A 13,762-nucleotide genomic window follows, 5' to 3' on the forward strand; every position below is an offset into this window, starting at 1 on the left:
CCTGTTTCTTGCTGCCTCTGATGTATAAGGATCCAGTCCAAACAAATCTAAGTGCTCCAATGTTGTCAACCATGATATCAATGGTTTCACAGCATGTGTACACACTCCACATGCACAAAAAAAAAATAAAATAAATGGGTAGGTATATGAGTGAAAGCACACAGTACACACAAAAAGATGAAATAAGATGGACTTAACATTGATAATAAGACCTAATCAAACATTTCGGTAGCAAAGCATTACTCATTTGTCTATGATGTATAACAAGCATAGGAAATAATTCAGTCATGTAGTTGTACTGTTTATAAACACAAACCAATTATAAGCATATAGGAATGTGACAAAGCTCTAATTCGCATATTTCAATAATTGCAATCTTATCAATTTAGCATAGACACGAAATACCTACACAGCTACTTCTCTTAAGTTGCATAATTTAAATATTTACAAAATATAAACTTTTTTGTCTTATCAAAAATACAATTCTGTACATTTAAACTGCAAAATCTCTTCCACAATGCTTTTGAAGCCTTCATTCTGAAATAAAAACGTACATAAAAATAAACCTTTTTTTTTCAACCATATACAAGGCCATCCGTCTTCTCACCCTCTCTCTCTCATTGCTATCGGGTCCCCCCCTTTCCTTGGCACACTTCCTGTCTACAGCCTGCAAGGGAAGTCCAGAACAGACTTCTTCTTGATGTCCAACTCTTTACAAAATAATAAAAAAAATTAAAAAAAAAAATCTAAATCACAACCATCTTCGGATGTGCTAACTGCGTTAGGTGAACATTTTGTGCATTCCGAGTCAGGCCCTAACCATAGACCTGGTCCCACGAGTGGACTTGGAAAAACTCATAGGCTGGGTGATGGGGTCAAAGCACCACCTCAGCCGGTCAAGCAAGAAAATCCTAATTAGAAAGCAAAAGGGCAGATTTGTGAATTAATTCACAAACTTGTGGCTTCACCTTTATAGGATCATGGAAAACCACTCTCAAAGTCCACAGTAGAGATGATCAACTTCTGCAACTGACTTACTGGCCCTCTAAGGGAAAACCTTATTTCTAAAGGTAAAAAAAGTTACTTACTGTACAGAAATGGTGCCACCTTATGGCTCTTTTATAGACTGCAGTCATTTTCATTTACAGGACCATTCAAAACCTCTTAGCCAAACCACAACAAAATTAATAGGATTAAAACTAAAGCTTTTATTCTGGATAAATCAGACGGTATATTTTGAGAGATGGTTTCCTGGAAGGAGAATTACTTCAGTGGCCCCAGCTAATTTGTACTAACAGGCAAAAAATTAAACACATATTTTATCCATAGTACGATAAGAAATGTTGTTTTGCCTTCAGTATATAGGTTCCAGCAGCAAACACACATGGGGCTTCATTTACTAAGCTATGGCAACATGTTACTGCAATGATAACTTATGGAATCTGCAATTCTGTGTGTAATATCTATAGCCCAACAAACCCAAAACCCTTTAAAAGATGGTGACTCCAGGCTGTTGGGCTGCCATATTTTTTCCTGTGAATTTTTACGGCTGGGGAAAATGCTGCCAGATTTACTAAACTGTGCTATTTGGGACAAATGGTTAGTAAATCCCGTGGTATTTTTTACGTGAAGAAAAAAAAGCCACAGCTTAGTAAACAGACCCCCCCCCCCCCCCCCCCCCATGTACTGGAGAAAGGATGTAGCAAAGTTTCTCCACCAGACCCTAAGCTGCAGCAGAGACGAGTAGATTCCGACCTGCAGCTACCTTGCCGTCATGCAAGCAGCAGTTTCTAGAAAGAAGGCCCCCCATGCTTCAACAGGCTCAATCACTTGGTTGTTGGCTGTTAAGTAGGCCCTGCATTTGCAGATGCCACAATAATAAATATGTACAGTAAGAGAGCAAAGGTTGGCAGAGCAGAGCCACCAGGGCTCATGCTGCCTGCCCCCCTGTTCCTGCCAACAGCATTACCGCAGCCCCTACTCTACTTGTAGGGAACTAGATTTACCATTTAGCCAAAAGTCAAATTCTGTCGACTAATCCAAGATTCCAGAATCCAAGCCTTCCTATTGCTGATATAGTATTATTTAGGCCACCTTATTTATTTAATGTATTTCAGTCCTCCGAGTGGGTGTTTCTTGTTCCTCTGCCCTTTTCCCATTCTTTAATTAGGACTTTAATTTAAAAAACTTCAACATTTTTTCTACAGTAGGGTTCAAAGATCTAAAACATCTTCATTTGTTCCATATCCGAACACAAAACAGAACATGAGTGTGTCATGTTTTGTGATGTTCTGCTACACCTTGATTGTAAAATCATATCACTGATTTGCTACCAGGACAGCAGACCTCTTTCTGCTTATGTAGCCTCCTGGACTTTATATTTCATTAGTCAGCTGGGCTGCAGTTCTTTGGCTTGCAATAAAAAAAAAAATTAGAATTAAACAGAGCGGCTGTGAATTCTCTCATGAACCTGACAGCATTCTCCTGTCAGAGAATGGTGTTCCTGCTGGGTGCTAACCTCTCTCCACTGTCTGCCAGCCTCGATAGTCGTAGGCACACGCGAAGTCATTTACAGGTGTGCACATCCGTCACGCTCTCACAGCGCCGGCACCGCACGTAGCAGCACCACACAAACTTGCACTCGCAGCGCTGCACATGCCGGACCACGTGAGTGTTGTAGCCCCGCCCACAGCAGAGGAGGTTACAACCGTCTGGTCCCCCTGAAGTGCGGCTGCACTCGCGGCCCTGTGTCCCAGGGACCCCCAGTTTTGGAGCCTGCACACAGTAATTCGGCGACCTGTGAAGATAGATGAGGTCTTCCTTGTGGACTGGAATTTTGCGCTGGTATCTCTCTTTCCTGCGCCCTTTCCTTTTCGCTCTCTCCAGCACATGCACGCTGTTCTCGTACTTCTCCTTCAGGAAGCTGCCGATCTTCTCAAAGGCAGGCATGGTCCTCCAGCACGTCTTCACGGCGCAGGAGCCAGAAACTCCATGGCACCGGCAGTCCACGGACATCAGCCTGGCCACAGCCTACAGACAAAAAACGGGGATGCATTTAAGGCATTTCACATGCTCATTTACGCGTGGGTTGGTAAGTCAGAATGAGCTAGACGAAGGCATTTTGCGGGATGTGTGTTCAACCCGATGTGATACATTGTTTACATGACTTCTTTGCAAACGTTTTGTGAACTAACTTGTCAAGCTCACGAAAAAAACCATAAACCTGGAATTGCTTTGTGAATTTATTCTTTAGTTAAAATATATTACACTACAATTTTCATCAATATGGTCATTACATTTTTAAATGCAATATTTCTCGTCCTCTTCTCATACCCAGAACTGAGTTTTAAATTTGTCGATTTATCAACCAAAAGCTAAGAAAAAAAAAAGACAACGGTAGCACACACCTATCTGAACTTTGTAATTGCTTTCAGACTGAATTGACTTCAGAAATAGGAACATCGAAATACAGGACTCTTCCAAAACTGCCACTCTTTCAGCAAAAGGCCAGTAATTGAGGACAACTACTCCTTACTTTATATGGCAAGGAACAGATACAAATTTTCCCATCTATTTATGAAATTTCTCATACGCAGCACCTTCTGTCATTTTGGGCAGGGACATTGACATTAGCTGATGAAATTTTGTCATTTCAATTGCATCAATGATGGAGCTTCCTTAGATGACCAATTACCATAGTTTTGTGAACTCAATTTGTACAAAAAACATGTGGTGCGATTTGTGTCAAAGATCACTGCAGATTTCTAACAATCGTGGCAAGACTCTTTCTAGCTATCTCAGGAACACTGGCAGATTTTTGTGGGACTGAATTACACTGGATCCAGCTGGTTCCGTTTTAAGTGCTACCTGGATAAGTTATAGATGCCCAAGTTGCAGCTCTCTAAAACTAGCTGGACATATTTTGCTAGCTAGATAGATTTAGGATGATTTTGAGCTATAAATCTAGTTAAGGACTTGATATATTAAGGCACTTCTCCAATTCCATGTTCATCGGGAAAAAAATCTTGATAGATCAGGCCGACCTGATTCATTAACGCTTTTCTCCCATTCTGTGTGTATGGGAAAAATGCTTAGTGAATGAGGTCTTGAGGTTTGGCTGAAAATCAGCTTATCCTGGCTGGTCACAGTAACATAGTAATGAGAGCAGAAAAAGACCCAAATGGTCCATCCAGTCTAGCCAGCACGTTTCTTATGGTAGTGACTGCCGCTCCGTGCAGGTTACCCCCAAGCCTTATGTTAAGGGTGGTAACATTAAAAATCAAAGCCAAGCAACTGTCAAGCCCATAACAAAATGACTGTTAGAATACTTTTACTGGGTGAGCAGCCTTCTTGATAATTCGTACAGTGCTGCTGCTTGAACGCGCTTTGCTTTTGGACTTGGCCGTAGAAGCAGTCCAGTGCTTTTTCCCTAAGGTCTGCGTATCAGTAACCCGGACTGTAAGAATTGGGGCCCAGCGTCTGAATCCAATTCCCCTTTTTTCCCTCCTGCCGAAGCAGACATCGACATTGCAGTGGTGTCAAAAGCATGAAAGCTAATTGGTTAAGGGTAGTAAACCCAGTGCCTTCCGTTAAGGGTGGTAACTGCCACTCCGTGCAGATTACCCCCATGCCCCATTTCCAACCTCTAGTCTTTAGGGATCCACAGGGGTAGATATTCAAAAGTCATTTAGAAGGATAACTGAAACGTTATCCATTCCAATGGCTATTTTGGCAATTTCAGCCACTTATCCAGCTAAATTATAGCCAGATAACTACTTATCCGGCTACAATTTAGCTGGATATAAAAGGGGCGTTTTAGGGAAGAGTTATCAGGCTAACTTCAGATCTGCTAGAGAGCAATTAGCATCTTGCCTGGATATCTTGAGAGATATTCAAGTAAGTAGCGCACCTTTTAAAAAAAATAAATAAATAAAAGTTGCGGGCCTCCCATCTCTACCCCCTCCCCCCTCTGCTGACCCCAAAAAAACTGCCTGAACCTAAAAACAAAAAAAAAGCATTTAAAGTTTCAAAACAGGAGGACTGCCAGCCCAGGCCTCCAAGCCTTCCCCCTCCCTCCCCACTAAAAAAATCTTTAAAATTATCCCTTCTGCCCCTTCCCCCCACAAACAGCCTGTCCCCCTCCCACCTAACCCATTACCTTCAAAATCTGCCCCCTTTCCCAAGCTGGGATCACTGTGCAAAGCGATCCCGGCCGCTTCCGGGTGAAAGCTCTGGAAGCGTCCTCTGTAGTGTAAAGGAACACCCCACAGTACGCTTCCAGCAGCGCTAAAAACGCCGCAGCAGCTCTCCAAGAATTTTAACTTCAGAATCCGTGATTTCCTTGTAGAAGAGAGAACTGAGAGCGTCTCTCCGTAGAAAGTCAGCGCAGCGGAATTTTCCATATCCAGCCCTCTCTCGGGCTCAGTCCGAACTTAAGCTGGACAAACGCGCCGCACGCCGGTCCCCGAGATTTTCAAGCAATTCTGAGAAACAGAAATAGATTTCAGCGTTCAGTCTGCATCGCCATCCGAACAAGAAGGTGGCAGTGCTGGTTTTACATTCAAGTGTCCGACCTGTTTGTACATGCGGTTTGAGCTCGATTCACCTTAAAACCATTTTAACCTCTAAGAAGTCCAAGGGCAGAAAATGTACAACCGTGAGAACACGAGATAAATCACAACAGATAAGAGCACACATTTAAAGATATCATCAGAGCCTGAGAAAGAAATGTTTAAAGGGAGCAGAGGGTGCAGGAATCCTCGATGCTCCGTTAGTGCTTCCCCCACCCCTTTCACTGAAATAAAAAACACATGCCACTTAATTGCCTCCAGCAGCCATCAGACCCAAATTTATTTACTCCTGCTCCAGGCTGTCATAAGCATAGGTCCAAGCGCCAGGGATGTTAAATATTAACCGTTATCAATTAAACAGTAAATAAAGCTTAGCCAATTAAACACGGAAGTTGACCAGCAGCTGCCCTGCTACGTGCAGGCTGGGCGGATATTGGCCAGCCCAGAAGTGACTTGCGCATGTTGGGGAAAGGATGGGGAGTCCTTGTGCACCCCCCTCGCGTACACACACACACACACACTCTTTTTCAACATCTGCCCCATGCCTCTCCCCCCTCCCCCACCATCTGCCCCTAACTTTCTACGCCCTGCTTCCCTCCCTCAGTTCACTTGACTGCTGCCGACGGTTCTCAGTATCGGGCACTGCTCATGGGCTGGCGCTTCCCTTCCGGTGATGTCAGCAGAGTCCTTGGGAGAGTGGCTGGCAGAGGCGGAAGAGGTTCCCGCTGCGCCTCCTGCCACTGCCAGGCCAGATGTGGCTCGTGGGCTATAGTTCGGGGGATGCCTGATGTACAATGTCATGCACACACAAAAGTGATAGGAAGATAAGCCCTCTGCTGCTCTTCACTCACTGCAAATATTTGGAAAAATTCAAAGCAATCCCCCTCCCCCATTCCCTGGCCTGTCCCTACTCCCCTGAATGCCTCTTACCACATCGTGGGTCTTTAAAGTCGAAATGGGGTCAAAGTGATCCCCAGTTGCTCCTTCCCATCAGGTAGGTATTTTAAAATAGTGCCGGCCAGCCCTGAGACTCGTATCCTTTTGTCATACAAAAAAAGCCTTGGTATGCAGGCATTCTTCTGGTATTATATGGGAAGGCAGGGGTCACACTTAGTCCTCTCACAGGAGGGGAGAGAGGATAGACTTCCAGGGCCCAAGGGGTAGAGGATGACTCTTGCTGTAGGTACTGTAGTACTAGGTCTATGCTGTGGCTGTGCAGATATCCAAATAACCAGGCTGGACATTCTGGATGGGAATTCCAAGTCATAAAAACTTTACTGCAGATAATCTTCAGGTGAAATTTAACTGGCACCATACACACTTAGTCCTTCACATCCATGTCAAGACTCAAATTTCTAAAATTTCTCTTCCTCTGTGCAAGCGTTCTACAGTATCTGGGGTCCCAAGGATATTTCACCCTTCAGGGCATGGAAAAGGAAGAATCCCAGGTTGGCAGGGGACCCCATAGATGTGGGCAGAATTCCCCTCCTGAAAAATACCCGCGGTACCATTGTTCTCCAGAAACCCCAATGTTCTCCACGTCTCTTTTGCCGGAGTGAAAACACCAGTGGAGTGTCTCCAGATGAAAAATAACTCTTCCTCACAGTTCTCCTTTTCAGATGGGCCAAGCCCTTTGGATGAAGAGTCGCTCATAGAATAGCAGGGAAAACTTCCTGTCTGTCTTTCTCACTCAGACAGGAAGGGCGGCAGACAAAACCTCCTCCGAAAACAAAAAAAACCCAAATATCTCTGCAAAAATATTCTGCCAACCAAAAGAGAAACACCACTGTCTGTACTGAGTGTGAGAGGGGGGAAGAGCAGGTCTCTTCAAAACAGAGTCATCATCGTCTATGCACTAGGTGTGAGATGGTCCAGCAGGTCTTCTCTCTTTCTCTCCTCAGACAAGGATGTAAGGCCTAGACCCTTGAGGCTGTAAACCAGTTGGGTTTTCAGGATATCCCTAATGAATATTCATGAGAGAGATGTGCATGCACTCTGCCTCTGTTCTATGCAAATTTATTTTATGCATATTCATTAGGAATAGCCTGAAAACCCAACTGATTTGCAGCCCTTGAGGACTGGAATTGCCCACCCCTGACCTAGACCATCAGGGATAGGGAAACCAGGAAACAAAATAGCTCCTTCTCTGCCTGCTAGTTAAAAATGTCACAGAGAACTATGATGCAGCCTGCGCTTGTGCAGGGCGGAGCCTACCGCTGTAGCCAGCATGCAGGGGTGCTGTAGCAAATGGTTTGCTTCATTCCTCTACCCTAAGGTCAACTAATGGAGATCCCAGAGTCTCTATATGTTAAAAAAAATATATATATATATAGCACCAGGCTCGGGGCCAGCCAGTGCTATTTTCATATACTGACCAGTAGGGGCAATAGCAACTCAGATTCCCTCCTGCACCATTTAGACTTTAAAGATCAACTATAGGGGTAAAAGACATCTGGTGGGGGTGGGGTGGGAAGGCAAGACTGGATGGCCTTGAAGTTTTTCCAACTTTTGAGGTGCTGGGTTTTTTTGGGGGGGTTTTTTTGAGGGGCAAAGGGTCTCCTTTTGTTTTGTTATTTGTTTCACTTGTATTGTTTATTTTGTTTCAAATAACAAATGAACCCCCCCCCCCCAAAAAAAAGAACAAAATGAAAAACAAAAATGTAAGTGCGGACCTTCACCATTATAGGTAGTTAGCAATAGTAACAGTGATTATTGTCAACTGTAAATAATATCTAGCAGTCTTAAACTTGAAAACTCATAACAAACAATGACAAAAACTCCTGAAAACCTGAAGAATAAAGCATTATTAAACAGAAGGAGATTTTTTTTTTTATCAGACGTTCTGTACTCTGGATCTAAATTATTGGGAGGAGGGGGTTGTGCCAGCACGTACCTGCCTACCAGCTTCATTGTTGTGTAGGTTCATTGTTGTCACCCCATCTCTGTCTTTCCCGGTCATATTCCTGCTAATGGTGCCATCTAAAAACCTCCGGCTGAACCCCATTCCATACTGAATATCATCTGAACAGCCGCCCCAGTGCCAGCCCTCGCTGGCAGAGCCCCCGTTCTGCAGGCTGGCGTCGCAGGAGCATTCAGTCATGTTCCCGGCGCTGCAGGACCGGGTCACCGAATGCACCAGGCCAGCCGCCATGACTGCGTGAATGAAGGCGGTTTCTTTGGTGCCTGCAAGGAAAGGAACAGAGGAGTCATTTGGAGACCTGCACTGCATGTAAAATCAAAAACCTAAAAGAGGTGCGCTTTCAGTTGCTTAATGGACTAAAATCACCGGCAGCTGAAATACCACATGAAAAGATTGCACTGTATGCCAGCGGAGCGCACTGTTAACCTGTGTTTGGATGCGCGTTTTCGATGCGCTAGCTTTACTCCTTATTCAGTAAGGGGTAATAGCGCATCGAAAACGCACGTCCAACCTCCCCCCCGAAACTAATAGCGCCCGCAACATGCAAATACATGTTGATGGCCCTATTAGGTATTCCCGCGCGATTCACTAAGTAAAATGTGCAGCCAAGCCGCACATTTTACTTTCAGAAATTAGTGCCTACCCAAAGGTAGGCGTTAATTTCTGCCGGCACCGGGAAAGTGTACAGAAAAGCAGTAAAAACTGCTTTTCTGTACACCCTCCGATTTAATATCATGGCGATATTAATTCGGAAGTCCCAAAGTAAAAAATAATTTCAAATTTAAAAAAAATTTAAATTGGCCCGCGGCTCGAAAACCAGACGCTCAATTTTGCCGGTGTCCAGTTTCCGAAACCCGTGGCTGTCAGCGGGCTCGAGAACCGACGTTGGCAAAATTGAGTGTCGGCTGTGAAACTCGCTGACAGCCGCCGCTCCTTTCAATAAAGAGGCACTAGGGACGCACTAGTGTCCCTAGCGCCTCTTTTTACCGCGGGCCCTCATTTAAATACTGAATCGCGCGCACAAGAGAGCGCGTGCTTGCCTGCTCTCCCGCGACTTTTACTGAATCGGCCCGATAGTGTGAGCCACTGCTTATGAATTCTGAATTTCCAAATTAATCTTGAATCTTGGTTCTGTGGCTTCCTTAAATAATAGTATGATGTCTCAAATCAAGCCGTACTTATTTCCGGGTGGGGGGGGGCGAGAGAGGTGCAATTATGACTGATTTTCCCTCCTGTCCCTTTAGGCCTCCAGCTCAATTGGAACCAGTCCCCTACTGGCGGGGGTTGCGGTACCGTAAACCTTTATTCCCACGAACTAGGATTTCTTCAATGCGTTTTTAAGCCTTCCCACCTCACCTCCTTTCCCTCAAGCCCAATCACTGCGGGACAATCCTTCGACCAGGGGACCCATGAGCCTGAAGTCTGACCATCAGGCCTCACCGTGGCACACAGGCTGGGACTGCCTCGGCTGGCCTGAGCGGCAGAAGCCAGACTCGGGGCTTGAGCCCTCTTCTCCCTCGCAAGGCAGCGGGAAGCACAGACTCCTGGTGATCTGCTCAGCCCCCAGAAGAACTGTATTGGGAAAGTCTGATGGATTTGCTGGTTAGAAAAATATGCTTACAAAAAAGGGGTGGGGGTGGAGAGCGACACTGAAAAACTAAGCCATAACAACTGAATTCTTTTAACATTATTATTTTTTCTTTGGGGGGTGGTGGAAAAACAAGCATCAGATTAGCATTCTCCAACAGGGACTGCCTCCCAGGTCTGAGATAATATTCCTGCTGCACACTGTTTTGTGTCAAAATTTAAAAAAGTGCTTAATTTTTGTGTTCGGTTTTGTTTCTGATAAATCTTTAAATGATAACGTACCAAAATCCCCACTATTAATTCAAGTCTGAATAATTCTATGGCAGTGATAGGATGCTGGTTTTCGTTTGTGAAGCTGCTTTTGTTTCTCAGTGGATTAATTATAAAGGGGAAAGAAAAACACATAGCAAATGTAATTATAGATTTATTTTTAAAAGAAAATTTTGTATTTATTTAATGGACTATTCAAATGTTACTTTTTCAATATTTCTAAGTCCCATTTTTGAAAGTTCTGAATACATTTACCTCTGGCTCCAGTGTCTTATTTCGTTTTATTTCAATTTTTTTTTTTTTAAATAAAAGCATCTCCAAGAATAAAATAATGTACTTTTCTTGTTTAGTCATTAAAAAAATAAGTAGGCCCTTTCTAGATTATTTCAAAAAATAAAAACATTACAAAATAGAATTATATTGTGTAAATAATCTGTACATTTTCCATTTCTAAACTAAGGTTAAACAAACTTCTAAAAACATTATCGAATACATAACTTAAATTGTAAGCCCTCTGGGGATAGGGAAATACCTACAGTACCTGAATGTAAACCGATGTGATATCTCAGATCGAATGTCGGTATATAAACAATAATAAATAAATAAAAATAAATAATGTGGTTTAATTTTTTTTTCCCAAAGAATGTCATTCTTAGAAATGATTGCTAAGCTTTAAAGGTTTGTTTTAAATTGGGGGATGAAGGAGACACTGACATTTTCACAAGGGATTTCTAGTTATTTGTAAGACCGCACTAAATAAAAGATTCAAAATGTTACAGTAAAAATAAATAAAATACAAAAAGCACTGCATTTTCCCAGCATGTAAAAACAGTAAATAGTAGGTGGTAGAACCATATGGGAGGAATAAATCTGTAATTCTACTGTTCAGTCCCAAAAGTTGTTTCATGTTCTGCAGTAGCGAAAATAAGTTGGAGAAACTGAGACTTCACTGTCTCCATGCTTTCTTCCATTCTCAAGTCTCTTTAATACCCCCCCCCCCCCCAAAAAAAACCCAACCCAAACCCTCTATGATACATCTTGACCCGTTCCAGCTCTCAGCCAGCTCAAGTCTAGCCTCAGACTGTAAGGATCTGCATGGGCTCTCTCTTTCTTTACAAGGTTTAGACCATTTTAATTATCTTTATTCCATAAATGCCAGGCTGTGACAGCAGATTAACTCTGGAAAGAGCTCCATTGCTCTTTCTACTTTGCACAATTAGTCACTTGACCGCGGCTGAGCACTTTGCAGGGCCTGTGGTTAAATCAAAGCAGATGTGAGGATTCACTGCAGACTGCTCCCCCAGCTGTTCGGTACCCGATGGGGTTTCCGACTGCCCCGGCAGCAGCAGACAAAGGTGAGAGCTTCCCCCTCGGTACTAAAAGCGCAGGGCCCGGAGCTTTCTAAAGACCTGGCGTCTCTTTCTGCCCCTTCCCCTCACTTTAACCTGCCCGAAGCCACCGAAGTCCTTTGCCTTAACATTATAAAGTGCAAACAGCCTCGGTGGTGTTTGTCTTTCACAAAAGCACCAGATTCTAAAGGCTGATGTCCAATTATAAATCAGCGGTTGGGATTTTACTCGAAAATGTTCTCCCCTAAGTGAGCTGAGTTAGGACAAGTTTGAGGAGGAGGAGGAGGAGAAGAAGCTGAAGGATGTTATGCTGGCTGGGTACCGCGGCCAACTTGTGCTAACTCAGCCCCTCCGTGGGGCCCTTACCACTACTCCACATGTGTCGGGATGTTTCCTGCCCCCATAGTGTGATCTGCAAACCCCTCCACATCTGTCTGCCTGCTCCTCTCTTCAATCATTCCTTCCCCCCACCCAGCACCCGCAGACGCCCCTTGCTGGGTCTCATTTCCCTAACGCCCCTGCCCCTCGGCGTGATTTCTTCCCACGGAGGTGACACTTTGGTGGGGGGGGGGGGGGGGGGGGAGGGACCAGGCAGAGCTGGGAGCAAACAAATGCGGACAGTGATCGGGGCTTGGGAAGCAGGGTGCGGAGCGATCGGGGTCCCCGCGGGGGAGGGCACTCACCGCTGCTCTGCTCGTAGCCGAAGACGGAGACCTCGGAGGCGGGCGGGGCCGCGGAGGAGGCCGCGGGGACGGAGCAGTTCCACCTCTCGTGGCGGAACTGGTTCTTGCACTCTTGGATGCCCAGCCGGGCCCCCTCGCGGATGCTGGCGAGCAGCTGAGGCTTCCTCTTGCACAGCTCCCTCTGCCGGGCGCTCAGGGGCAGGTTGGCGCAGCCCAGCTTCTCGGGGAGCCCGAAGGAGGCGATCCCCAGCCACCTGCAAGGGGGAGGGAAAGGGAGCAGCAAGAGTCACCCAGCCAGAAGGGTAGAGGGCAGCGCCGGGGGCCGATCGGCGGAAAACGAACGGGGAGCGACAGAGAAAAGGAGCGGAGGGGGGGGGGGGGGGACGACGGCCGTACTCACATCCAGCTCCCCTGCGAGCAGCGAGGCAAGAGGGCGAGGAGAGCAGCCAGCAGGACGCACAGGCGAGGCAAGCCCAGGGCAGCGCCCGGCTCCATGGCCGGCAGCGCATGGAAGCCCGGGGACACGAGCGAGCAGCGTGGGGGCAGGAGCCCTGGGCCGGCGCACGGCGGCTGAAGCGGCTTCCCAGGGGAGAAAGTTTTGTTGCATCTTCTCTTTCCCTCCCTTCCCAACGCCGAGATCGCAACGCCCCCTGCCGCCGGCGCTGGCAGCCCATTGGTCCGGCGGCTACTAAATATGTATTAGCTGGCTGCGCAGGCTCCGATTGGCCAGAATCTTCCGAGGGGGCGAGGCCAGCCTGGCGTATTGCTGCCTAAGGCTAATAATTCATGGCTAGCACGTACCCAAAAAAAACCTGGTGGTTTGTTTATGTTTAAGATTAGGCTTTAGCGATGATTTTATTGCAGATTCATTTATTTGTTTAAATGTGGTTGACTACCTCCAGTTTTCGGTTTGTACTTTGTCTTATTGTAAAACTACTGCTACTGATCTCTTCCCGTACCCCGCCTTGGGTGACTTATTTATTCAAAAGGGCGGGTGATAAATCCAAATAATTAATAAAGAAAAAAAAAAAAAAGCTTTGTATAACGTAATTCCAGGACAAAGCCGATTCCTGTTCCGACTCCTTCTCTTGTACGGTTCTGGAGGCCCCGATTGGTGCTGCTTGGGCAGGTCCTGCTGCCTTGGATGGATCCCATGTAGGAGGCATCCACGGATGTCCTGCAGGAAAAGCTGGAGACCCGGCAGGTTCTTTCTTCAGACGGGAAGAAGGTCGTGCAAGCTAAGGAGGGCCCGGCAGCGTCTTTTGTGTTAACACAACCTGCAAAGAAACAGAAACGTGGCAAAGTCAGATGCTGTGTGGGCCAAAGGAAGAAAGCGGTTGCTACGCATCTGACACTTTGGTACATTTCATTGTGTCTACGTGG

At 45.7% G+C, this 13,762-nt stretch overlaps 1 protein-coding gene across 2 annotated transcripts; it reads right to left on the minus strand.

The window, feature by feature from the left end:
- Nucleotides 1–288: 288 nt before the first annotated feature.
- Nucleotides 289–13,173, minus strand: WNT16 (Wnt family member 16). Of its 2 annotated transcripts, XM_029617078.1 has the most exons (4): nucleotides 12,780–13,171; nucleotides 12,380–12,633; nucleotides 8,464–8,753; nucleotides 289–3,030 (listed from the first exon to the last, which is right to left on the minus strand). In XM_029617078.1, exons 1-4 carry the CDS (start codon nucleotides 12,872–12,874, stop codon nucleotides 2,566–2,568), a joined length of 1,104 nt encoding a protein of 367 aa, XP_029472938.1. In that variant the 5' UTR covers nucleotides 12,875–13,171; the 3' UTR covers nucleotides 289–2,565. The 2 variants fall into 2 exon arrangements, with proteins under 2 accessions (XP_029472938.1, XP_029472939.1); XM_029617079.1 differs by lacking the exon at nucleotides 12,380–12,633 and having other exon boundaries at nucleotides 12,780–13,173.
- Nucleotides 13,174–13,762: the final 589 nt, after the last annotated feature.

Source organism: Rhinatrema bivittatum, chromosome 9, assembly GCF_901001135.1.
Source record: "Rhinatrema bivittatum chromosome 9, aRhiBiv1.1, whole genome shotgun sequence".
NCBI classification, from domain to species: domain Eukaryota; kingdom Metazoa; phylum Chordata; class Amphibia; order Gymnophiona; family Rhinatrematidae; genus Rhinatrema; species Rhinatrema bivittatum.

Coding starts and splice junctions, on each gene's coding strand:
- WNT16 (XM_029617078.1), bottom strand. CDS start 12,874: ATGGAGCCGGGCGCTGCCCTGGGCTTGCCTCGCCTGTGCGTCCTGCTG. Junction 12,634..12,779: donor TGCTCGCAGGGGAGCTGGAT/GTGAGTACGGCC, acceptor TCCCCCTTGCAG/GTGGCTGGGGATCGCCTCCT. Junction 3,031..8,463: donor ACAATGAAGCTGGTAGGCAG/GTACGTGCTGGC, acceptor TTTTGTCTGTAG/GCTGTGGCCAGGCTGATGTC.